The 26,092-nt window shown below is 35.1% G+C and overlaps 2 protein-coding genes across 2 annotated transcripts; one reads left to right on the forward strand and one right to left on the reverse strand.

Moving 5' to 3' along the window:
• Nucleotides 1-344: 344 nt before the first annotated feature.
• Kap3 (kinesin associated protein 3) lies at nt 345-15,356 on the reverse strand. The gene is made up of 15 exons (XM_019055382.2): nt 15,174-15,356; nt 14,430-14,547; nt 13,077-13,242; nt 12,270-12,467; nt 11,388-11,524; nt 10,285-10,534; nt 9,742-9,864; nt 8,852-9,030; nt 7,933-8,196; nt 6,921-7,142; nt 6,307-6,472; nt 5,451-5,570; nt 4,881-5,065; nt 3,688-3,959; nt 345-2,196 (listed from the first exon to the last, which is right to left on the reverse strand). The coding sequence occupies exons 1-15, from the start codon at nt 15,203-15,205 to the stop codon at nt 2,016-2,018; spliced, it is 2,613 nt and encodes an 870-aa protein (XP_018910927.2). The 5' UTR covers nt 15,206-15,356; the 3' UTR covers nt 345-2,015.
• Nucleotides 15,357-15,581: 225 nt separating this feature from the next.
• On the forward strand, nt 15,582-25,833 carry LOC109039750 (uncharacterized). The gene is made up of 14 exons (XM_019055383.2): nt 15,582-15,774; nt 16,496-16,540; nt 16,704-16,748; nt 17,283-17,327; nt 17,791-17,835; nt 18,119-18,163; nt 18,827-18,871; nt 19,315-19,359; nt 20,163-20,207; nt 20,747-20,791; nt 21,319-21,363; nt 21,650-21,697; nt 22,600-22,875; nt 23,701-25,833. The coding sequence occupies exons 1-14, from the start codon at nt 15,683-15,685 to the stop codon at nt 24,185-24,187; spliced, it is 1,353 nt and encodes a 450-aa protein (XP_018910928.2). The 5' UTR covers nt 15,582-15,682; the 3' UTR covers nt 24,188-25,833.
• Nucleotides 25,834-26,092: the final 259 nt, after the last annotated feature.

Here is a 26,092-nt window from a genome sequence, read left to right on the forward strand (position 1 = left end):
ATTAGTCATTCTGAGGTTTAGATTCATATTAGCAGAAATTAAATTGTAAATATTTCAATTTTCTAGTCGTTGGGGCCCTAGACCCTGTTGCAAATGGTAAAGTAGATCCAGAGTTTCAAGAGGGCTGACAAATTTTGCCGATTCTATCTACAAAAAACATTATAGGAGCTATTCTCATTTTCTGGTAAAAAAATGGATCCATTTTCATCTCACAAAAACTTAGTAGTCCTAAATTCAAGCCACTGTGATAAATTCATTTTCGTAGTAATTTTCTATTGAGTACTATTGTTTGTATGATAGAAAACCTAATCAAACAAAATAAGGGAAAAAGAATTGTACAGATATGAGTGAAAGTATGCGTACGTTTTATTGATATGGGAACTGAGAAACTAGGTTTATTTTTAACAATCCAACAGTTGACAGGGTGTTTTTTTTTTTTTTTTTTTTTTTTTTTAAATTGTACTTGTTTACAACAACATAAGATGAGACCAAGGTGGAACAGAGCTAAGTGATTGGTTGATAATTTTTTGGGTTATTCGCAAGATGCCTCTTTGGTAACTGACAGGAATACAACTTGATAAGCACGACAACAAAAGCAAATAATGCGACAAACCGATCCCACTCTATTTCACCTTAGACTTGTTCCATTCTGTAGGCAAACAAACAATCTGCTCACAGAAAAGACTATCTTAGCGACAAGTAATTGAACAACATAAACGTTTGAATTGAAATGTGATCAGATTTTGTGGTAAACAGAAATGATAACATGGGTGCTCTTCAAAAATGTAGAAAGGTAAGAGGAGGAAAGAAGCTAATCAACCATTGTAATTAATGACTTAAGAGAGCAAACTGTTCCAGAAAAGAAAAATATGAACAAATTTTAAAAAAGTACAGATCAGTACAGATTTATCTAAATAGACTAGATAATTACAAAAATATAAATCCTCGGTAATTTTTTTGAAGAATCAGATCAATTGGTTAACTTAAAAATTAATCACACTCAAAAAATAAAGCTGACTCTTATACCACTGCACAATGGAATAGGAGTAGAGAGTAGAGAAAGAAAGAAGAAAAAAAGTCTAAACAAAGAGTTTGTAGGATGGTTCCTGACAAAAAACCTTCGGCGTCTTTGTTACATTTTCTATGTCTACTTAAAATAAGAAAAAGAAAAAACAAAGTAAAAGTATGCAAGTTCATTTTTAAAAAAAAGAAACTAGAATAAGACATAAAATCACAGATAAAAATAAAAAAGCTACACATGTTTGTTTAAGTGATCAAAAAGACTAGCAATTATAAGTTTTTCAGTCTAAAAAACTGATGGTTTCCAATTTTTTACTACTAAACTTTGTGCACAAAATAATAATGCTGCCTATGATGAATTTAGATGAGTACTCCTAAGATATGGGTGGATATAAATTGTGAAAATGCACTGATAATAAAAATATCACAACAAAAACTTACTACGCATAAGAAAAATGAAATAACGATGGATACAAAAAAGTACCGATAAAATAATAAGAAAAAACAAATGACTACATGTGAAATCGACGCGCTAAAACAAATGACTAAAAAAATGTATAAAATAAAACACAGAAACAAACAGAATTGAACTAGAAAGGGTGCGCCAACAAAAAAAAACTCCCTCCTTCCACAAAATTAAATACATATTGAAAAAATTTCATTCAAGTTCTATCACTCAGAAAAGGATTGCATTTTGTTCTAAAAAATCACATCAAATTCATAAGAGTCAAAAAAAAAGTTTCCTAGCCACGAAAAGCTCTTCTTTTTTATGTACTTATACAAGAAAAAGGAATTAAAATAAACTAAAAAAGCAGACTTTCATAAGTTTGTTGCCAAAGCACATAGGATCTAATTTCTTACACGTGTTACCCCTAAGCCGTGCTGATACATAGTGCAAAATTAAAGAACCTGCTGAATTAAGATGTCTATTCAACCAGCTTCACTCTAAATATGAATAATTTTGGTTCAATAGATATTCAAACTTCATGACAACTTCAACATTCATCATCATCTTCGTCTGTTTCATCGATTTCATAACGAACCGCCTCAACACCATTGAGCGAGGACTTCATGATAGGCGTTTTCTTCCGCATGAATTGCAAGTTTTTCTCCATTTCAGGACGCTGTGCTTGTGCTAGCTCTAAATCAAATTCGTCAAAATCACTCGCTTCATATCTGCAATCAGAAAAAGAACCTGTCAACTCTCTAAGAAGTATAAGAGACATACAAATAACTTCCTCCAATGAGGAACCTGGGTGCTACTCACTGGTCCCTGAATATTTACAGCCTGGAGAGCTTAACTGCGTCTTGCTTCTGAGGCTTTGAGGAGCAACTAGACATGGTTTGAGCTTGAGGGAACTATCAGAAGCTATCCTTTCAAAATTTCACATGAAAAACGATTTACACGACAGGAAGTTTGGAAAACAACTCCTGAACAAGATAGCAACAGGTCCTGTCAACACAAATCGCATATAAATTAGCTGATACAAATTATGTCATTTGTATTTTTGCACCGATGTTGATGGCTCGGTTGCGCTGGTCACAGAATTGTTTTGGTGCTTGATTCTTGTTGATTAGCTAAAAATAATAAGGTCTGTCCGAATAGCAACTTTCTACATTGAATATTAACCAAGATATTGCGCTTTGAAAAGTTCGGTTTAAGACTCCACCGCAATAGTGACACTCTTGGTTTCTCCCGCCTTGCTTTCATCAGTCAGGGTAACACATATTTGCACTGGTTACTCGATGTGTAACTTGAACAAGGTAGAAAAAACCAAAGGTGTCACTACCTTGGTGAATGACGTCATAAACCGAATCTTTCAAAGCACGATATCCAGATTAATACTCAACGTCGAAAGTTGCCGTTTAAGAAGATCTAATTATTTTTGGCTAATCTATAAGAACCACACATCAATAAACGATTCTGTGACCAGCGCAACAGGCCCATTGTAAACACCTAAAATCTTGTTAACGAGTTAATTTCCAGACTTCCAGAAGTGTAACTTATTTTCCTCATGAAATTTTGAGGAGAAAACGTGTGGTGTACTGTTTTAATTCATACATACATATCAAGCCGCTAACTCAGCGCACTAGAGCGCTCTGCGACTCCAAATCGCCACCGGAATCGATCCTCCCACAAATCATCGGGCAGATTACACCGTCTGATCTCCCCCTGTACTCCCTCCCGCCAACCTTTTACTGGACGTCCACGCCGCCTTCTTCCGGGAGGAACCCAATCAAATACCTTCCTGGGCAACCTACTATCTGCCATTCTCCGCACGTGTCCATACCAAACCAGCTGCCTGGTTTTGATATCGTGCACAATATCTTCCTCAACTCCCATTATTTCACACACTTGTTCATTACGAACGCGCTCTCTCCGCGAGATCCCTGCAGACCTTCGCCAAAAGTCCATTTCGGACTGTTTTAATTCATAAAGGTTAAAAGGCTTTAGGTAGTTCAGTTCTCTGTTAAAAGGATAGAGCATGAGAGAACATTAGGAACCGTGAAATGCAGTCTGGCTGAATCCGGCCATTTAATTGTGATTTTTTACTTGCCTAGGTTTCTTTTTAGGTTAGGCTTTTTTTTTGATCACAGACATATCCATCTTTATCTTTCGAGGACATACATTACTAAATAATTAAGCAAATGATAAAAGTGACTTACCTACTGTTCGGCCGACTATCCTCATCAGAGAGAGGATTGTTGGACAAAATTTCAATGTCATCACCGGTAACACCAGGAATTGATGCATGAGAACCAGCATTGAAGAGCATTGATTGCTGGAATAAGTCATAGCGAGGGAATATTTCACTATCATCATTCATCAACGACGGTGAGCTCTCTAGAGTTTTGTTTTCGACCACCTCCAGCCATTGAGAGTTGTGCCAGGTGAATTTTTCAATTTTGATTTTCTCGGCCCATTCTTTATCATATAACTAAGAGGGGGAAAAAAATTAACACGATTTTACTTTTCATTTATCTCGAAATATTAGAATTCACCAAGCAACTAAAAGAAAAGAAGAAAGCGAGTGACATCTTACCAGTGCTTCGAGCCCCCCTCCACTGCAACAATATAATCCCACTATATCGTAATTATGCTGAAGTTGTGGTCCAAACCCTCACCAACAGATATTGTTAGTTAAAAGTCTCAAACCATTGACAAGGTAAGGCCCAGCGTATACTCAACCACAAATTATGTTAAATTTTTGGTGGCTCACAGTATGAGATGCAGCTTGAGCGGAGGAACGAAAGACTCATCCATGAGAAGGAAAGAGTTGGCCTTTGAAACTGATTCTTCATTGAAAATTACATTTTAAAAATACAACAGCTGTTTCAACCAAGAGGACATCACCAAAAATTTGAAAAATCATAAAACCTTCAAGTGTCATATTAGGTGAGATGATCTTAACGGCAGAAAACTTGAAATAAGTATGACTACGTCAGTAACTTCAAATTGCAGATTAAAAACGCAGATTTCTTGTGTGTGATACAATTGATTGGCTTATTTAAAAAATAGCCCCACTCAGGATTTTTTTTAAACTCATATTTCCGCGCCAGTGACGTCAGTGGTGAAAAACCCGCCTCTGCATGGGAGTCATTGACTCATGAGCCTTGTGTACAACACTCTTGTCACATGCCCATGGCTCATGAGTGCCGCACTCAGTTGTCACATAGTTCCGTTTGACAGAATGTAAAATCCCGCTTTCCTATTTCTCCAAACGGAATCATGCCCACTAAGATTGTTTCATATGCAGCTTTAACAAGCATGCCCCACCTTTCCCACTCGTCTACAGTTCTGTGAGGCAGAAAAACGTCCAACTGTGGTGAACTCTGATTGTTGAGTAAAAGTATTTTACCTTGATAAAGTTGAGACAAGCATCACACACACGTCGAATATTCGGATTGTTGTCATGCATGAGATCAATGAGGTAGGCGGGTGCTTCGGTTGACTTTATCAGCAGGTCCCGAGTGACTGGGTGACGAGACATCTGGTAGAAAACGTAGATTATTTGAAGCACCATTTCATCATCCTCTTGTTTGGCTAAAAGAATCGAGAGTTCAGAGTTGAAAATATCATATGAAAATCATGTGACAAAAAAGAATCACATACAGGAAGATAGAGAGTCAAGAAGAGGAAGAACAGAGTGCTTGAAGAGTTACGCATAGAATATTGTGAAATTCGGTATGAAAGTTCGGCTTATTGAGATTTTTCGATTTGACAATCTTCATGATTTAAAACTGACAAAGATTAAGATGCGTGGCTTGATGATTTTACTGTAGTTATGATAATTTAATACTTTCTTGAAAATGCATTGTTTTAAAATTCTAATATTTTCCTCTCACAAATTTTTAGCTTTTCTTATTAGAAAATATTGACTTTGAGGTATTAGAACTAGGTTTAACTATTACATAAATTTGAGAATCACCTTTTAAGATATCAATAAGAAGAGTTAGAATGTTCTCTCTACAAAGAGACTCCGCGCATGAATCATCAACAGCAGCAGTCCCAATAAAAACAATGATTTCTAGGATCTTGTCATCATTATCTGTAAAAACAGAAAAAAAGTGAAAAAAAAATAAGTATGAGAGGGGAAATTTTTCTAATCAAGCCCTCCTGGCAAGCAACTAAGCATGAGAGTTACATACTGACTAAAGAATTCAGTGCCAGCAGTTCCGAATAAATTTCAAGTTCACTGATTGTACCTGCAGCCTGAATATTGAAATTTTGTTTTTGTCTACCAGGCATGACAAGACTAAGGAAGAATGAAGTTATTTCATAGGTTGGCTCTGCCAAACGTCCTCTTAACTGTAACTATGTTGGGTGAAATGGCAAGAAACTAAAGTCACTTTCTGAGTTGCCGATACTTTAACGTTGAATTCACCCAACGCAGGCTAAACAAAGAGGGCGACATACAAAACCAACCAATCACATAACTTCATTCCTTTTTTAGTTTTACCTTGTTCAGTTGGCAATTATTACAACAATCTGGCTGCTACTTTAAGAATACTTTTCAAAATTATACAAATTGAATGATTGAATTATAGAGGTAAAATTTAAACATTTTTACAATCAAGCACCATAGGTGAGAATTGCAAGTGATGTGATAGAATCGCAAGTTATAAAATTTCCAGATGAGGATGCAGAAATTAGAGTTAGCAACTGAAGAAAAGTAATCAAAACCAGGATTAAGAAATTAATGGGTAATGCTTTGAGATTCTAACAGAGAGGATACAAATAAAATAAAATAAAAAGATCATCGAGAAATCTTATAATATTGTTACCTGATTTTAAATACTTTTTTATCCATGGAATAAGATGGTATTGTTTGATCAGCTGATCAAAGTCTAGTTCAGGAATGATCATGTTACTTAAAATGCCACAGCAGCTAAACATAAATAGTTCATCGCTACAAGATGTCAATACTTTCGCCAGATCGCCTACATACTCCTAGAAAGAAGCATAACAAACAAGCTTGAGGATGGATGAATTTACGAACAATCGTGCAGCAATAGATAAAAGTAATTCTAACAAAACTAGAAAATCATATATCTCTGCTTTCAGCATAAAAAATTTCCTGTTACTTATTATATTTTTGAAGAATGACTGAGCAAGATTATCCCATAATTTTTTTTGGCATTCTTCTTTCCTCTTTTAGAGGTCTAGTACAAACTTCCTAGCAGTATTCTCTAGAAAAAAAAGAAGATTTTGACAAGGAACAATCAAGATATGTCTTTTTGTCACCGTGAGATTTTTTCTGTCTAATTCAGGAAGGAAAATAAAACTCATGTATTTCATCAGTACCAAACCTAATTTAATGCATAGGATGGGGAGAACAATTGGGCCGTGAGGTTTCATCGTAAGCATTTTCCGTTGATAAGGTATCTTTGGTACTCACAATAAAATTATGTTTAGTTGTGGAATGTTTGGAAATATTTCTAATCAATTGCATCAGTAATCCATTTTGGTATTCAAATGCTTGATGCATTAGTTTCTTCAGACGACCATTCTCTATCATAATCTCAGCATTGCGTGTGTTGAGCGCTAGATTGATACATAAAGCAATCAGCAAAGTGTCAGGTGGTTCATCAGGTTTTGCATTTATCAGCATATCAATTATCTGAAAAGCATAAAAAAATAAGATTTTAATTATATACTGAGCAAACCTAGAAACTCTTTAATATTATAGAATAGAAAAAGTAGTGAAGATGCTGCAGTATCACATTTCCTCTGATAAGTTAGATTTTTAGTAAGATTTATACTAAAGTTGAAATAAAAAGCCTCCCAAAATTTCCACCCTTTTCCGGTATTCGATTCGACCATCGAACCAAGGTTTAAGTGGAAGCTCATAATAACTGAAAACTCAGGAAAAAATTTCAAGATGAGTGTCGGAATCGTTTTCGAGTTATGGGGGGGCAAAGTGGTCAAACTCCGGCCTTATTTTACGCTATTTTCTTGTTGAATTGAATTGTCTACAGGGTTGTTATCATTGTTCACACATGTTATACACACTGGTTCTTACATATTTTTACACGCAAAATCGAGTTTTAATGTTGACGAGTCAATATGTCGATCGGTTATATCGATTTTTTTAGATTCTTTACGGAAAATCGACAATTTTTTGAGATTGAAATTGTTCATTTTTGATTCATGGATGACTAAATGCACCTAATATGACTGTAGTGCACCGACACCTACGCATTTTTTCTTGTAGAATCAATTTTTAACGTTAACGAGTCAATATATCAATCGCTTATTAATTTTTAATTTAATTTTTGCGATTTTTCAGGAAAATCAATGATATATCGGCATTGAAATTGGTTATTCTCCATCTGAGAACAACCAAATTTTGGGTTGGAACATTTGAACATAGTTGAAAATAGAGAGAAAAATTAAAATATATTGATTACCAAAGGCACACAATTAGTGTAAGCAAACATTGCTTTAACGCGATCATCAAGACTCAGATGATACATGGTTCCCATAACAAACATAGCATGTTGGGAATCATTGAGTAGAGTCACCAGTTTTTGCAAGAAACCATCTCTTATCATCTTCTCCCGAAGAAATGAGTCAAAAGATAGGTTGTACACTAACTTGATTGTTGCACTTTCAAGATTCTTGTCTCCAATCATGAAAAGCCTGGGTAGCTTATCAATAATGTTTAGTTCCGCCTAAAAAAAACAACAAAAGGTTGTTCAGTATTAGTATTGGCACGTACTTAGGAGAATTTCAGCACATTTTGGTACAAAAATCCAACTATGTTGAACCCTACTGAAGTTTTATACTTTGCAGTTCACATTTAGCAGTGAGGAGTACTATATGAAGTTTCTATTTGCCACAAGCAAGGCTGAAACTTGCCAGACTGTAAAACAACTTTACACCTTCTGCATCCACAGTTCCCCAGCCTGTATAGGAATGAATGTGGAGTATTAGAACTTAAAAAAAAATATATTAAATATTTATGTGGAAAAATGGTCACTTCAGAATAGACTGTGAATAAATCTGCAATATGCCAAACGTTCACATTGGAATTAACTATTTTTACCGTTGAAATGTTAATATCATTTAGGTTCCTGTGCAACCATTAGTGCCTGCTCAAACGAAGGGAGTAGCAGATGAGGAAGAGAAGGAGAAATGCGAGAAGATTTCACAACTTGCCAACAAAATTGTCGTGTGTTTTGTTACTGTGGCCCTGGAGGTTCCATAAGTATTTATTCCACAAAATATTACCTCTATAAGATTTCTAATGCATCTAAATGACTCAAATAAAAAGGTTGATTATCATTTAGCCTTCTAACAAGATGCTTGGGCATTCAGGGCACTTACCATTTTGTCTTTGTTTTCACGATACACTGATAATTTCATTAGAAACATGACCACCAAAACTAATAGCTCGACTGTGTTTCGATCCAAAGTTCGGATCAACAGCCCCACAATGTTCTTTTTGCGCATCTTATCCTCCACTTTAGTGTTTTCTGAGATGTTAAGCAGCATATAAAAACTAACTGAAATCAAAGAGGTAGAAATAATGCAAAGAATTAATGACTGTTCAATATCCAAATTGACCTGGTAGACCAGTAAGATTCATTTTTGTTTATTCAAAATTTTATGATGCAAGGTAGTGTTCAGGTAAGTAGGAAGGGCTTGTCTTTGATAACTTTTCTTTTTCCTTTCTGGCGAGTAATAAATCGATAAGACTTGCAGTTAGTTTAGTTTTATAATTAATTAAACGATTAAAAGACAAAATTTTCGTTGCTAAGTTTCTGAGTTAATAAAAACCACAAGTATTATTTATTTATGGTATAATAGTCATTATTAACTTTGTTTTTTATGTTGGACCTATTAGGAATTATCAAATGATTTTTTAGCAAGGATCAACTCAATATTACTACTAATTTGTATCCATATGTTTCAACAAAGATACTTATAAAAAACAAAAATAGATGAACAACAAAAGACAACACACAGCTTACACAGTCAAAAATTGTGCTGATTTTTTCATAAAATCAGCAGAAAAATTAGACATTTTCATTTAGAAATTCTGAACAGATTAATAATAAAAATTACTTTTGTATAAGGAAATTTTGTAATTTTGAAATGAAGTTACGTTTGTTCTTTTGAGAAGCAATGTTGTACCGAGTGCATATTACGAGGTCAATGGAGTTTGAAAATGGAAAATTCTGATAAAACCTACATGTCTCTCAAAAGGAACTTACTTCGGAGAAGTTGGTCTTGTTTCCGAGCTAGGGCTTCAAACTTCTGAGCTGATCTCTCATTTTTGTCCCCTGCAATTTCCGTGACTGATGTGCTGAGTTTCAGACCTTCACTTTGCCGCCGCTCTGCAAACAAAGGGCAGAAAAAAAATTAAGATCTTCATTTAACCACAGTAAATCTAAAATGATAAATCTTAGATATCTTTACAAATCTAGATCTCCCTTTTGGTTGAGCAATACTGCTCATTGCACCAATCAAAAGGAAGAACTATTGAAATTTATTGACGGAATGTTTGATCCTCATTTTGCTCCATGCAAGATGCAGATTCTTTTGAAAGAAATTTGTCCATTAGAACCTCCCTATTAAGTTTTTCAAACTATGAATGTGCTCTTGGATGAACTAAGAAGCATTCAAGCACTCTCCGGCTGCCTCAGACCTGCTACATAACATGAATTCACTGAGTCCCTGAAGCCAATACTATTTTGCTATATATAGTTTGATTTTTCAATCAAGAAAATTTAGACGAAAAATATAATGAAAATTACCTCCAACTGATACAGGAGAGTTGGACCTGGATTTATCATCTACATGCAATGAGTGTCTTCGTGGGTCTGTTTTCATGATGGGAATACCGGAACTTTTCGGTCGTTTTGTATCGATTGCGGATTTGGTCATTCGAACAGGCAGACGGGATGGTTTGGGTTCATCCTTTTTCTCTTGGTTTTCAAGACTTGACTTCCACTCATCATACCGTTTCAGTTCGTAATCAATTATTTCAATACACAAAGAGCCAACCTGTGTCAAGAAAAAAAAGAGAAATCTGAAAATTCTTATTTTTTAAGTTCTATAGTTATATTACTTGAATTTCTGCTTTCATAAAATCATAATTATGAATAACAAAGGTTCAAGTCCTCATAATTAATCCTGTACATAAATATGCTATTTTTTTTTTTAAAAATTAGGAGAATCAGGGAGGTTTTAAATTATAAATAGTTTAATCAATTCAAACTTACTAATCTTGTTCCAGAGGTGAGACAAGGAAGAGATTAAAAACTTTGTTAATCCTTTCATTAGAACGAACGCATCATATGCGTTCCGCAAAAGCGTATCCTTCCCACAACATTTCTGCCTCAACTTAACAGCCTCAAATCGGTTGTGATCACGTTTGTAACTCTTTCTGTCAAAGAAGATCTCAACTACAACTTAAGACACAGCCTGACAGAGTGCACTCCAATTCATTTGCATGAGAACCAATCTCTGTTGCAATAAATCGGCATGCAGAATCTAGCCTGGTAATGAAAGGGATGATGGAAAGGACATTTGATACCTACTTTGATTACTCATGGGAGAAAAGAGAATTCAACTCATTCTTTCAAGAAAGTACACTTTTCTCATGCAAAGGAACTTGTGTGTTATCTGCTGTCAGCTCTGACTCTTGAGTTTTTTCTACATATGTTATCAGTTTTGGGAGGGATAGTGGACCCAGTGGAGCATAGAGGCTAGCTCAACAAGAATAGCACTCTTTGGAGTACTGTAAATGAAGTAATTCAATACGTAACAAATAATGGAAATTTCATACAGCTAGTGAAGCATCCAAGATTACTTGTTTCATTCAAAGTTCATTTCTAATAATAAGAGACGAGCATACCTTAAATTGCATGATGATAGGATGAAATATGCTGTACGTAGAAAAGCAGAAAAATATATAAACAATATTTGTGCTGAGCTCAATGCTTTTGCGCCAGTCTTCGCGAAGGACTCGAGAGAGAGCACTCAGGACAGAATCTGTGGATAAAGTAGATTAAACAGCATTTTTAGATATGATACATACGATATTTAATAATTATTGATTAATTTATATCTGACCATGATTTAATAGCTTCTGCACAGTAGGGACAAAATCCAACTGGAAAAAGTTGAAAAAACTAAATGAAGTTCAAACACATACATCTAGTGTTCCACCCCTGAAGTCCAAAGTCAACTTGGAAAGTTACAGATCAAGGATCGCAATAGTGCACGTAAAAAATATCTTTCTTTTCATAGAAGTTGGCCACTATCTACTATAAGGGTGTCTATAAAAATATCATTTTGGATTTTCCAGAAATAATCCTGCTTTTTCCTGATATTTTAAAAGAAATTTTTTGTGCAAATAAATTAACATTAGATTGATTGAATGAACCAACATATTTAATGAACAAAATCAAACATTTCACTTTAGCATGTGCCAAACAGTATGTAGTTGAAAAATGCTTGATTTACTCAGAATTTCCTGATCCATGACCCACTTTTCTGATATTTTCCTGATGAAATCAAATTTCTTAATATTTTCTGGTATTTCTGGTTTACATTTACAGTAGACATTCTGTACTTGCAGAGGACAGAGCTTCAAAATTAGTGAGAAATTTTGAAGCGGAAACATAAATCAAAATGCTTAAAATTTTAACTGGTCTAGTGGCCCATTGTTTTTTTGGAACTTATTAGAAAGAAGACATTCTACTTCTTTCCATTAAAGCACATTGATCGCAATTACCTCTGTTAGACAATTCTTCAAGGTTGTTTGGCTCTTTGGCAAGTTCTAGAATAAGCGCTGAGCCACGAACTTTCTCTTGCAGATCCTCATAGAGTAACTCTAAATAGTCTTCCATATTGTTAAAGCTGGGTTTATCACCTGGACCCAGTTGAGAATTGATGGACATATTCCCTTCTGAGTAAGTTGCCGTGTTTGAATCTGGCGGAAAGAAAAATAGTTTTTAGACTTTGAATTGGTAGCTTTCCAATTGCACTCTTCATTTTCTTTTTTTCTTTTCTTCTTTTTTTACTTTGTAAGACAAACACAACTCGATAACATTTTTCCATTACACTTTTTGGTTTCTGATATTGTAAAAAACGCAGGGAGAGGTTACCTATCCACTTCTCACCCATAACCTCCAAGAGGAGTTAAAGTCAAAGAAATTCAGACAAAAATTTGACCATCATAATTATTTTTTATTCTATTGGTTACTCTAAAAAGAAATTGGGAAAAGATGAATACGTATTCTTCATTTGTAAACTTACACTCAGTTGATTTCTTTGCATTAGATTTGACTTTAAAATTTTTATTTCCAAAAACACAAGTGTTTTTTAAGCGTCTGCTATTGAATTTTCTTAGCAGGCATTTAGCATATTCTTAGGTATAGGATTAAGAATGTAATAGAAGGACTAGATTTTAACATGAATCATGTAACACAGCCATAAACGTTTCCCACTCCTCTTGTGATACTTGCATAATGTAGGCTTAATGCTCAGACCACCTTCCTACCTGGAACGTTAAGTACTTTAAAGGCAGTCCCTTACTTACCTGTAAAGGCATTCTGCTTTCTATTTTTCAGATAGTATATCAGGTGTTCCACTTCATTCAGCTTTGATTTGTGTATTAGAGCACATTTGTCTACGACTTCATTTGCAAGGGCACGGCAGTTGGTGTTAGCGTGTAAGCTGCGAAGTCGAATTAGTTTCTGACATTTCTACAAAAAGAAAAAAATTAAAATATCTTCAGTATCAGAAGTAAACATGATCTCAGTGCAAGGTATTGTGGTTGTTCAGTTCTGGAGCAGAAATGGAGATCTATAAAAAAATATATTTTCTAGATGCACAAAGCCTAGTAACACATTACTAGTAGCAGTGGAATAATGATCATAAATCAAAATAAATCTAATTTTTTATGCAAACATGACTTGAAAATCAACATTCGACTCTTTACCTAACAATGCACTTAAAACTCACCCATTATGTGTATCCAGTGAATGGAGATGTTGCATGTGTGAGGAATTGGCGATTTGACTGATCATTCTTATGCAAAAGTTCGCGAGAAACACAACGGTGCCTCTGGTTTTCTCTGAAATCAACTCCCAAGTTAAAAAAAAACTCTCAAGTTGAGGCCAAAATGGAGGGGATATCCCACGCTATCCTGAGAGTCCACCTCTACATCAAGACAAACTCTCCATGCAAAGATAGGGAGCAAATACTTTGACAGGGCTGCCACTTTATTTGGGGACTCAAAAATTGAGAACACGGCATCACTGCTAATGTTCTTGCTCCCTATCTTTGCGCGGAGAGTTCCTTTTGATGTAGAGGTGGACTTTCAGGATAGCGTGGGATATCCCTCCATTTTGGCCTCAACTTGAGAGCTTTTTTTGGGCTGAGGAGTTGATTTCAGAGAAAACCAGTGGCACCGTTGTGTTTCTCGCGAACTTTTGCAAAAGAATCAACGGTCAAAACGCAAATTTCTCACAAATGCAACATCTCCATTGAGTCTATTTAGAGACTCAATGAAGACTGAAACTCAATGAACTTTGAATTACTTGATGGGTATAGGCGCATACTCAGACTTCCAAACACATTCATGCTGACAAGACTAGCCCACGGTTCAACATTCTTGCTGATACATGCCACAAATCACAGTCCAGAGTAATATTGATTCAACAGCGAAAAAATGATTTAAGATTGTTACTCATTGCCTTTCTGTGACTTAATCGCCTCCCAGCAAATATCCTCTAATAGTATTTAGTGCTAAAAATTCTCCATTATTTGCAATTTTCATTGAATGATCATTACTTACAGACAAGAATTTTCTTACCTTTTTCTCCATTAAATTCATCAATACACGCTTTAAAACTATTACAAGGACACTTAACTCAGAAAAGATACTCACTTTGCTTTCTCCGAGAATTGGATCACCGTGTTCACCTAAGATGAACGCTTCCAGTTCATAGTTGACAATAAGAGCTTTCTCTGTTGGATGAACGTCTATAGCGCCAGCTCTAAATCTCCTGGAATTGATCAAGAGAATGACATGAAGTGATATGGATCAAGAACACATTCAACATATGAAACTAGACAAAGTAAAGTTTAGTGCTCTTCTTACCCAAGGCGGATGACTAAGCGCAACATCGAGCTGTAACAAATTGGTTAGATATTTCCTCAATTCCACTAGATAGTATACACTGGTTATTTAGGTCTTGTGAAAGTGACCACCCTTTAATTTTCTGGAATCTATACTGAACAGAATTGAACATTTTCAGACTGCGACAGAGGATTTGACATCCGAAATGTAAGTGCATACATGGATCAAGACAATAGATCTCCTGACTCCTAAAAATAATTTCAAACCAATTCAGCGTCGACTAAAAGAGCTGTGAGAGCCAGCCTAATGACAGTAAACGATTGGGTCTGCGACGGCTAAGAGCTCGATTCTACTTGCCACTGTGTGAAATTTATTCGGTCAGTTTCAAATGGTGATGTCATAGCCAGACCATACTCTAGGTAATATATTAAGGAGTTAAATAACTCGAAATGCTCAAGAAAAATCTATGGTTAAATATTGAAAAGCTATGGAACGGTCACATCCGAGTATGTGCTGAAAAAAGTTCAAATGAGTATGTCAAAGACCACTTACTTTTTGATGAATCTGGCATCCTCAGATTGCATTGTGATTTGAGATTATTTGAATTTTATTTAGCACAACGCGGAAGCGTCAACATCACTTTACTTTCATGGTAAATAGTAGAATATTAGACTTTTTTTTGCAACCGCTTCTTGCAAAGTTTTGATAAAAGATAAGAGGCTTCCTCTTGTTTACAATTTTTGCAAGGAGGCAACATGACAAATCAAAATAGTGTGAGGATTGGTTTCATTTTCAAGGACCCTAATTCTGTTGATCAAATTACAAATATTACGTTTTCCAATCTCAGTAAAATCCTCACAGAGATTGATCTGCTTGTTTCGAAATCCCACCAAAAACTGAGGGAGTTTACAATTTTTTAGGAATCTGAGTTTTTGAATGTTCGTCAAATTTTTTCGGTTCAAGGTTGGCAAAATATGTTTACCAATTTCTCAACGCAAATGAACGTGAGTTATCATTCTCTTTCTTAGTCGCTAAAATTTAGTTTTTTAATATTATTTTCAATGGCTGATAACGACTACGAATATAAAAGAGCTCATAGGCATCATCACCATCATCATCGACACCATCATCGCCATAAACGACACAAAGTCAGGTAATAATCGCCTCCTTCTGAATTCTCTACTCTTTGAGGTTATGTCTCAAGAACTGTTCCTTTAATCCCCTGCAAAACATTACTAAAATTAAAAATTTCACCATGAATTGGACTGAGGCAGTCCTTTGTACCCTCAAATCAACAATGATAATCGCAGAAATGTTTTGTCAATTCCTAATAGATCAGGTGAACTGTCAGCACCAAAGACCCACTTCCTGGTTTGGAGCATCTGTCCATTTTCACTCTCGTTCCCTCCACGATCCATTTATTAGGCTCAGAGGTCAGTAATAGTCTACCTGATGAAAGCCTCAAACTACTACGTATGATTCTGGATTTTTGTCGATGGAATTGGTTGCTAAGTTTTCTGGTCAAGTCCTTGACCTTTTATGTCACTGTGCGAAGATTGCCAAACCAATTCTGCAGTATGCACCATTTTACACAGTCAGTATACAGTCCTCGTTAGATTAAAGATTGTCCTCAACGATATCGCACTGACTCAACTTTTGTTGGAAAGCACCTCCCACAAAATCTGAAGTCAGTAGGAGTCTAGCTTGCTTCCTCTCATCTTACATCAGGCAAATTGCGAATTTTCTTACTGCCTCTTTTCCAACCCAAAGAAATAGGAAAAAAAGAGTGAAGCATGATTTATTCTATGATGTTAGATTGTCAAGCTTCATTAATTCTTATTCTAATCTAATTTTCTGGTTGTCCTTTCTTTTAGATCGCACGCAGATGAACCGGAAGAAGAGCTTTACAGACACAAAAAGTGAGTGGACTTATGTTTTCTTGTTAAATATATTTTAATGTTTATCTTATGGGACATCTATCAATTCAAACGTTTGTAAGAAATTGTATATTCATATTGCTTAATATACCGATGCAAGCCATTGGCATTCCATTTATTTCAATTCTCTTGTTTTTTTTTTCAGGTTGTGTATAGATGAAGTCGTTGAAGAGTCTTATAGGCACAAAAGGTAAGTTGCGCCCTTCATTCATTCATTATATCCATTCATATTCATTCATTCATTCATTCATTCATTCATTAAGGTTCTCAGATGTTTGATGTATGGATAAATATTTATTTGTTATTATTTTAATTTAATTGAAAGACTTAGCTCTCTGGAGATTTTTAGGGTAGGTATCTACCGAATGGATGTTCTTACTTTCATTGTATTAGTCGGAGAAAAAACTGTTATCTATGAAGATCATGGTGAAATTGTGCTTGAGTAAGCAAATATTTTTAATGGTAAAATTGATGAGAAAAATCTCCTTCAGCCTGTGGATTGGCCATTGGCAGGTAGATTTTTATAAAAATTCATAACTCCCGCTTTAGCTCATTTCAAGCCTCAGGTCAAAATCATAAATAGAGGTAATAAATAAATAAATAAATAACTAACAATACCATTAGATTTAAACAATAATAAATACCTAATAACTATGCATAGGGTCCTAAGATCCTCATACTGTTCCCAAAACTTTTTTTATTTTCTTCTTGTCTTATCTCCTAGGTCGTATGCAGTTGAGCCTGAAGAAGAACCACGCAGGAATAAAAAGTGAGTAGTCTTACCGCTAATTAGTCACAGTTAAATTTTTAGGCAAAGTTGCACTCAGGTCATGTTAAGCTGACTGAAATTCTAAGGCTCTTAAGTCATTTTCTTCTAGAGTCCTAGGGCTGAGCCATTCCTTCCAACTTCCCAAGGTGTCACGAAGGATGTACCAAAAAGAGAGAAGAAGGGAAAAAAACAAAAGAGAAAGAGTCATACTCCTCCTAAACTTGTGCCAACAACTCTCATTTCCTCTTGCTTCCTGTACCTACTAAGTGCTTTTTTCTATGTTTCCTGTACAACATGTACAACTATCAAACACCAATAGTGACGGTTTAATAATAAATAGTATTAAATTATATTTAAGCCCATTTTAAGCTGCAAGTAAAATTAACTTACAAACTCATAGTGGGTCTGTAGCTCCTCACAATATTCTGAAAGTTTTTAATTTCCTTCTTATCTGCTCTCCTAGGTCTTATGCAGATGAGCTCGAAGAAGAACCTCGCAGGCATAAAAAGTGAGTAATCTTCATCTTTCTTGTTTCATACTTTTCTCTCATTTTGTCTTGCTTTCTGCACTGAGTCTCTGCCAAGTGTTTTGGCCCATGCTTTCTACACAACATTTACAATCATTGAACACCAACAATAATGGTTTAAGAATAATAGCGAGTTTTTTTTTTATCACTCAGCTCATTTCAAGTCTCAAGTAAAAGTAATAAATTCCTAAATGTTACGTATCAGATCTCACGATCCTCATGGTATTTAGAAGGTTTTTAATTTTCCTCTTATCTGCTCTCTTAGGTACTACGGAGATGAACCTGAAGAAGAACCTCGCAGGCATAAAAAGTGAGTAGTCTTGTCTGTCATTTTTAATACTTAAATGATCAGATGAAGTTGTGCTTGGGTCACATCGAGCCAACTAAAAAGGTCATTAAGTCAGTTTCCTCCAGGGGCCTCTAGATGAACCATGTCTGGGGTCTTTGCTTTTACATTTATCCAATCAGTCTATCAATTTCATTTATTAAAAAAAAACAGCGAAAAAAAAATTGCAGCCCTGAAATTTTAAATATTTTAAACTTGCTCAGAAGCCTCTAAGGTTGAGAATTTCTGCAGAATTTAGTAAAATTTCTTCAATATTGATCAATCCTTAGGATAATCGAGGGAACCAGTTGAAATTGCTTTTATCCTAGTGATTATTTAAGCTTTTCTCTGACAAATATTTACACTCTCTGATCTCACAGGCCACAAAAATGATGCTGGTAAAAACCTGGAAAAGTCGCCTGCCACACCTTTCTCCAGCTGGCGGTTGGAGTCATAGCGCATTGCTCAATTGATTTTGTAGACAGCAGTTAGCGGTTCTGCCTCATGAGAACCTCAAATTTTGAATGAAAAGCAGTAAAAAATTAATGTTACATCTGGAAACATGAATTTAGACTTCAAAAATGGCCAAGTAATGCTAATAGTATTTATGAGGTTATTAAGTTTTTTCTTTGCTTCTCCCTCTTTCAGGTCCTATGCAGATGAGTCAGAAGAAGAACCTCGTAGGCATAAAAAGTGAGTAGTCTTACTTCTTATTTTTTATAGTCAAATTAGTGCATGAATTTATGCCTGGGTCTTATAAAGCCAACTGAAATTTCAAGATTATCAAGTCATTTTGCTCTAGGGGTCTCTGGCTGAATCGTCTCCTCCTAGGCGCTCATGCCACAGATGTACATGAAGAGAGAGGAAAAGAGGAAAAAGGAAAGAGTTGAGTACAATCCTCACTAACTTGTGTTGACAACTTTCACATACTTTTGCATCTGGCGTTGAGTGTTTTTGCATATGCTTTCTGCACAATATTTACAATCTAACACTGATAGTGACAGCTTAAGAATACGATTGAATGTATTCTTTAGCTCATTTAAAGCCGCAATTAATGAGGTATCGTAAAAAATTGGGCCCTGAGATCCTCATAGTGATCAAAAGATTTTTAATGTTTCTCCTGTCTTGTCTTTTAGGTTGTATGCAGATGAGCCTGAAGAAGAACCTCGTAGGCATAAAAAGTGAGTAGTATTACCTCTCAACTGTCCCAAATTATCAAATGCACATATTAATTATTATTTATTTCACGATCTTCTTTCCTCATTACTTAACTTTTTTCAGCCGGTTATGCTCAAAATAATTTTCAATTACTTGAACTTTAAGTAAATTAATTTAAAATAGTCATGACACCATTTGTTACACAGCAGAAAAATTGCAAGCCTTTGCAGTAGCTGCAAGACGTCATGACCACACTTGTCAAGCTGTTTGGTCGAATACGATGTCATTTTCGACGCCTATGATCTGGCGCACTCTATCATTGCGGAACGGATCTCTTCTAGGTATTCCAGCCGACCTTCTCCAGATATCCATCCCCGTTCCTCCTAGTATACCCTGCGTCCTTGTGTCCTGTTTACCTTGTAAATACTAAGCACAAAAAAGGGTTTATTTGCAGAATAGAATCTCGATTAGCCTCTTTAGGCTTTTTCCACTTAATTAAAATGAGCACCATTCGTTTGACTTTTGGTATGTACCTTTATTGAAGGTAGTAATTATTTTTTAAATCCTTTTGGGGGTTTTGATCCGGTTCTTAATTAATATTGACTAGTTTGAAATTTTGTCCATTCCGAAGTTCATGTCTTAAACACGAACATTTAGAATCATTTCTAACTGGATTCCAAGAAATGTATGGTAGAAAAGATTGCCTCATAGCACTGTAGCTGTACTGTAACTGTAGAGCTGTTACAGAAGTGGAATTTTAAAATCAAAATATAAACTACTGTTCTAATTTGTGGCTAATAGTCATCTTTTTTCTTCTCACTTCTAGGTATCGTCATGAAGAGCCCGATGAAGACCCATTGAAACATAGAAAGTAAGTGTCACTGATGGTTAATTTTTTTATCAGTATTCGAAATGAGTAAATCCTGAATTGATTCAGGATGAAGGAAATGTGGAATTCTCTTGCCACAAAAATAGTGGTTTGAAATTATTTTTTCCCTTGCACGTTGGAAGCTAGTTTATCCACGGCCATGATTATGGTATGATCACCATCCAACTAACTAAGGCAGCCCTGGGGAATTACTTTTTGTAGAACTTTCTTTTAATTGACCAAGTTTGATCATTTAATCGGCGTAGATTTATTTTTCACTGTTGAAGTGACTGATTTCTTCTTCATCGTATATTTTTTGTCATCATTTCATAATTTATGAATTTTGAGAGAATCTCTTCATATAAGGCTAATGGGTCTTGGATCTTCTCAGCATGATCATGCTGTGTGTAGCGGCACTAACTCTCATCTCAAGATTTTATCCATCATCAAGAACTATATCATTCTTTTAACCTGTTTTACTAATTGTACATCATGCTCAAAAATCTTGAGGAATTTAATCATGTTAACCTTTTCATTTTTAGGCTCCGATATGAAGAGTTGGATGTAAAACGAGAGATACCTAAACAGTAAGTATCTTTGATGGTCAATTATGTGCCTTTTATTATTTGTGATACTAATTAAAAGAATCTAATTTTTCCTTTCAGTCAATTAACTTAATTGGCAGGGAGAGAGGCTTTTGTGCATAATACTCGTTCCTGCAGTTTCACCCTTGCACAAATATTGTAACATCAAATTTACTCTAGCCAAGCAACTACACGTTTGTCTTAAATGTTTTAAGTACTAAATGTATGGCTTATCTGAATGTGCACTACATATTTTGTTGATCTAAATGATTTACTTATTCTGTGATTATTTTGAAAATGACATGAAATATTCGATAGTCCCATAAGGCTTTCGTTCCAAGCATAGGAGGAGATGAACTTCTTTAAGCATTATCAAATTCCTCTCAAAGATAATTTCTAGGAGTGATAAATGGGTCTTTTTTACCATCCTCAGTAAAAGCTATTCTTTTTTCTTTCAGTAGACCATCAACCAAAATTGAAGAGTATACTATTCCAAAAGTTTCATCAGAATTTTTCTTTTCTCATTACAGATATCTACCAGTAAAGTCGGACGATGAATCAGATGGGCATAAAAGGTGAGCGTCTTCTGCAGCAATCATATTCTCTCTCAAAAAATTTCCATAACTCTTGAAATTCGTGTATATGTCGGTTTTTGCATAAGAAAGTTTTTGATGAAAGCACTGTAGCACTGGTTTCAGACAAATGAGACCTTGTTGTACCATTGCTCATGAATTGACGATCAAAAATAGATTATGTGCATTCTTACCTGCAACACTTAAATTTCAGTCGTTACTATAATTTTTTCTCTGGTCCATGTTTTTACTATTATTTTCTCCTAATCCACAAATTTTTCTTTTGCAGGAATCTATCAGATGAGTCTGATGATGAATCCAGTGGGCATAAAAATCCGTAAGTTTTTGCGCTTTTTTAATGTGTTTTATAATTTTATTAACCATCTAAGGACTATTTTTTGTAACATTCAAAATTGTTGCATCATTATTCGTTTTAATATTTTTAAATTGTGCCTGTCTATGAGTGGAGGGACATAAGTCTACAGAGGCACAATTTTCAGTACAGTGATTTTTGATGGGCTTGTAGAAAAGGTGGCTTCTGAGATTTCATGGGAAAACTCCCTATTATGTCCTTAAAACCAGATTCATCAGGTTTTGTTCATTTTTGTGCCCAAAGAAGGTTTAAAATTGCATCACAATCCAGCAGTTTTGTGATCTAAACATGGCACACTAGAATTTGAATCAGTTTTTCCTCGATACAACGTTTTTAAAGTGCAAACTTCAAACCATCATAACTCCAGTCAGATTCGACTATTTTGTCCTAGAATGTTTGTAGACAGCTCCTCTGTGCTCTGGAAGTAATAACTCAATTTTGAGTTATTGTGAGCCACAGTCTAATCTCTCAAGGTCGGCTACAATTTATTAATTTTGGTGTCAAAATTTAATTTCAAATACAGAGGAAGAAAAGCAGGAGTGCAAGATTTCCTCCTGTGCCCGGCAACTTGGCCAAGCCGGTCGCAAAGTATGGAAGTCTCTGCACCCTTGATGAGAAGGAGTTCTTAATATCCTTTCTTTCAAAATTGATACTTACTAGGGTTAAATAAAAACCACTCTAATTCCACATCGTTGTTGTTCTTGTTGTTTCTCTTTTTTCATCATCTTAAACATCTCAATTCATCAATGAACCAATCGTTGGTAAAAACTGTAAATGATACATCGTAAAATTTAGGCTTTGGCTATAAATCTAAGAAATTTTGTTAGTCTAGATTTTTTTATAGTCGTTTATTTTGTTTCTTTCAGTCGCTCTAGGTCAAAGGAGAAAGAAAAAGATAAAATTAAGGAAGAAAAGCACAAGAAAGAGGACAAAAGCAAGATCAGAGAAGCTGCAAATGAGGATGGAGTGAAAGTTGAAGAAAAGGAAAAAGATAGAAAAAAGGAAAAGCACAAAGAAAAGAAAAAGAAAAAAGAAAAGAAGGAGCGGAGTCGGTGGCAAGATTCAGATGAGAATCAAAGAAATCCTGCGCAGATCAAACAGGAGCCTGGAGTTCCTGAGCCTCCAGGAAATTCTAACTTGAGGTAAGAAAGCTTTTGAAAGCGATTCCTGATCACCATTTGAAAAGCATTATTTACATGACAATTTTTTTTTGCTTTGTCAAAGTCTTTCAAATAAAATGCTCATCAGTTTCTTATTTGAGACTCTTTTAAAGTCAGTAATTAACTTCAATTCAAGTGTTATTACAGTCTACAAGATTGGTGATTGGTAATTGGTGACCAAAGAGCAGGTCAGAGTCAGGTGAGCGGTTGGATCATTATGGTTTTGGGGCAGTTGGGTTGTTGTTCAGGTCAGGGGTGTAGAAAATTCCCAACCATGTGCCTGTCCGGACGCGTGAAAATGTGGATAAGCCCCAAAAATGTGGAAGGAGGGAATCTCTTGAAGGCCCAAAAGTCAAAAACAAAGGAAAACAGAAGAAAAATTATATCTTTTCTTAGAATGGTGGGAAATTTGGTGGAAAACTGATAAAAAAAGTTTGGACAGCTGGCTGGCGGGCGGCTGGGCGTGTGAAAATGTGGAAGCTTGGAAGATTCTGCACCCCTGGCTCAGGTTTTTTATTAGCTTCCACGCTTTCTCACTACTACGTTTCATGTCCGTCATAGCGATTAAGACCACAGTAAAGACAAGAGACACGGAAAGTTCCAAGCTTGTTTACCAAATAAAAGTGGCCTCTCCCATCATCTCCCTAAAGATTAATTTAATAAAGTAAAATAATAATTAAAAGCTTTTCTTGGCATTGTTGAAAATGATTTTTTCAGAGTTTCTTCATACTGTGATGATATTGGTTAGTTGTTAACGTTTAATTTGAGATACATACTAATAAAAAACTTAAATTTTAATTTTTTCAGCAAATTTGAAGAAAAGTCTGGCAAGCTTGCAGAGGACACTAACACGTACAATGGTGTTGTCATCAAGTACTCCGAGCCGCCAGAAGCGCGGAAACCAAAAAGAAGGTGGCGTTTATACCCGTTCAAAGGTGACCAGAGCCTCCCCATTCTTCACATTCATCGTCAGTCTGCATTCCTTCTTGGCCGTGAGCGTCGTGTCTGTGATATTCCAATTGATCATCCCTCATGTTCCAAGCAACATGCTGCACTTCAGTATCGCTTAGTACCATTCACTCGCGTGGATGGAAGACGTGCACAGCGGATTCGTTTGTACATTATTGATTTAGAATCGGCTAATGGAACTTATGTGAACAATCAGAGGATAGAGCCGAAGAAGTATGTTGAACTGCTTGAAAAGGATGTTATCAAGTTTGGTTTCAGCAGTCGAGAGTATGTACTGCTTCATGAACATAGTCAAGATTCTGAGGATGATGATGATGCGAGATAAGTAAGGTTTATTTTTAACTAAAACATAAGACTGATGGAAAACGCTGGCTCCAGGTATGCATCCCCCTCAGAAAAGTGTGATCTATTCTTAAGGCCCCTCTTGAGCCAGATGAAAAAAAAAATTATTTTTATTGATCATCGATGAACCAGTTATTTTATGGTTTGTGTAAGTGCTACGTTTACTAACTTGAGTGAGTATCATCCAATATGTTGACAATCTTTGCATCCTGGTCACTAATCCTTTTTAGAAGGACTGTACAATTCTTGCAGAGTGTTGAACACAGAGGAGAGTATAGAACCCTTTTTTATTTTTTTATTCTATTTGTAAAAGTGGCGCTCACATCAATCAGAAAAAACAACTCAAATGTTCATACCGTAAACCTAGTAAAAATGGAACGAAGTTATATTGGACAAAAACAATTTTTGCTCAGCAGCAGGATGAAATCACTTTTATGATACGTCGTTTTACGTTTTACGTCTGATTGATATTTAATCTTTACAATATCAGACTTATGAGTTTCTGTCTCATGACACAACTCAGGTGTAAGTCATTTTGATTTATAGAGAAAGGGATTGATAGGGTTTATAGAGCAAGAAAAAACATGGAATTCAGGAAAATCAATCCTGTATCAAAGACTCATAGCGCTTGTTTTTTTTTTTTTTAGTATTATACTTATCGCAAAGAGTAACATTTTAGTCCTTTGTCAAATGCAAGTGACTTTCAATGTATGATGAAAATCACTGCTACGCAACAAGACAAAACCAACAAACTAAAAACGGGAAAGTAAGTAAAGTAACTTCAGTAGGAACATTGGTGCAAATCTTGTTTCTTTTCTAAATCAGATTAACATCAATTGCAAAAAATAATCCTTCCAACCTTCACAATTTTTTTCTTGAAATTTCGAAGTCTAATTTTCCATAATTTTCCCTGCCTGTCGTTGCAAAAAAAATTCACTATCAAACCTCAAATATTTTATTTTCTTTATTTACACTTAAAATATTTCTTTATTTAGTCTTGCGTTTTTCTTCTTTTCCCAAAGCAAAATCGTATTTATCTTGGCAACATCATTTTTTTAAAGTTTCATGGTAGTCTACCTATCAATAGCGATTAAAATTTGTCTGAGATCTCCTATAAATTCTGAAGGAATTTTCAAAGAATAATGAGATGCGCATCCCCTTATCCTCACTTGTTAAATTTTCATTTTAATATTAAATGAAACCCTCTTCGTAGAGTTGAATGAAATCTTAACTTGGGAAGAGTTCCCTTCCGCATTTCCTCCTCTTATGCATCATTCAAAGTTAAAACCTTTTCTCAACCCAGGGTCAGAGAAATTATCTCCATCAAGTTTTTCAAAATTACCAAAAATTGTTAAATGAAAAATACAACCTGTATATTTCATGTAACAATTCAAAGCATTTATTATACAATTTTCCTTTTTCGAGGATTAAAATTTATACCTACTTGCTCTTTTTTGTAAACCAAAGAGGGCAAGAAATATTAATTGATAGTATTTTTCAATCATTAGCAAATCAATGCTGTCCTTCAAGAGGTTTTTATTTCCTTTGGACTTTGTTTGTACTTAGAAATCTATAGCCTTTTTTGTTTCTCATGAACATTTTCCGAAAATAAATGCCTTTTGTTTTTTATTCTATTGTATTTTTATTTTTATTTTAAGAAACAGACATAGGCCAGATGCCAAAAAGTCAGGATACGAACAAAAAGAACGAAAATCTAGAAAACTACACAGCAACATAATCAATAACAATATTAGAGGGTTACAAAACAATAACCGACAAAGGAAACTAACAAAGTGGCAGAATCAAAAAAGAACGTACAGAGTGTATAGTTTAAAAAAAGAAACTAATAAATAAACAAGGTAACAATAAGTAAAGGCAGAGTAAAAAC

The sequence above is a fragment of the Bemisia tabaci genome, chromosome 7, assembly GCF_918797505.1.
Source record: "Bemisia tabaci chromosome 7, PGI_BMITA_v3".
Classification (NCBI taxonomy): Eukaryota; Metazoa; Arthropoda; class Insecta; order Hemiptera; family Aleyrodidae; genus Bemisia; species Bemisia tabaci.

Bases quoted from the DNA above. Each gene is read 5' to 3' on its own strand.
- Kap3 (XM_019055382.2), bottom strand. From the start codon at position 15,205: ATGCAATCTGAGGATGCCAGATTCATCAAAAA. The intron at 10,535-11,387 runs GTATGCTCGTCT...TTCTTGACACAG, and splicing joins CTATCATCATGCAATTTAAG to GTTGGCTCTTTGTGTATTGA. The intron at 3,960-4,880 runs GTAAAATACTTT...TCCCCCTCTTAG, and splicing joins CTTGTCTCAACTTTATCAAG to TTATATGATAAAGAATGGGC.
- LOC109039750 (XM_019055383.2), top strand. From the start codon at position 15,683: ATGGCTGATAACGACTACGAATATAAAAGAGCTCATAGGCATCATCAC. The intron at 18,872-19,314 runs GTGAGTAGTCTT...CTTGTCTTTTAG, and splicing joins GAACCTCGTAGGCATAAAAA to GTTGTATGCAGATGAGCCTG. The intron at 21,364-21,649 runs GTGAGCGTCTTC...TTTCTTTTGCAG, and splicing joins GAATCAGATGGGCATAAAAG to GAATCTATCAGATGAGTCTG.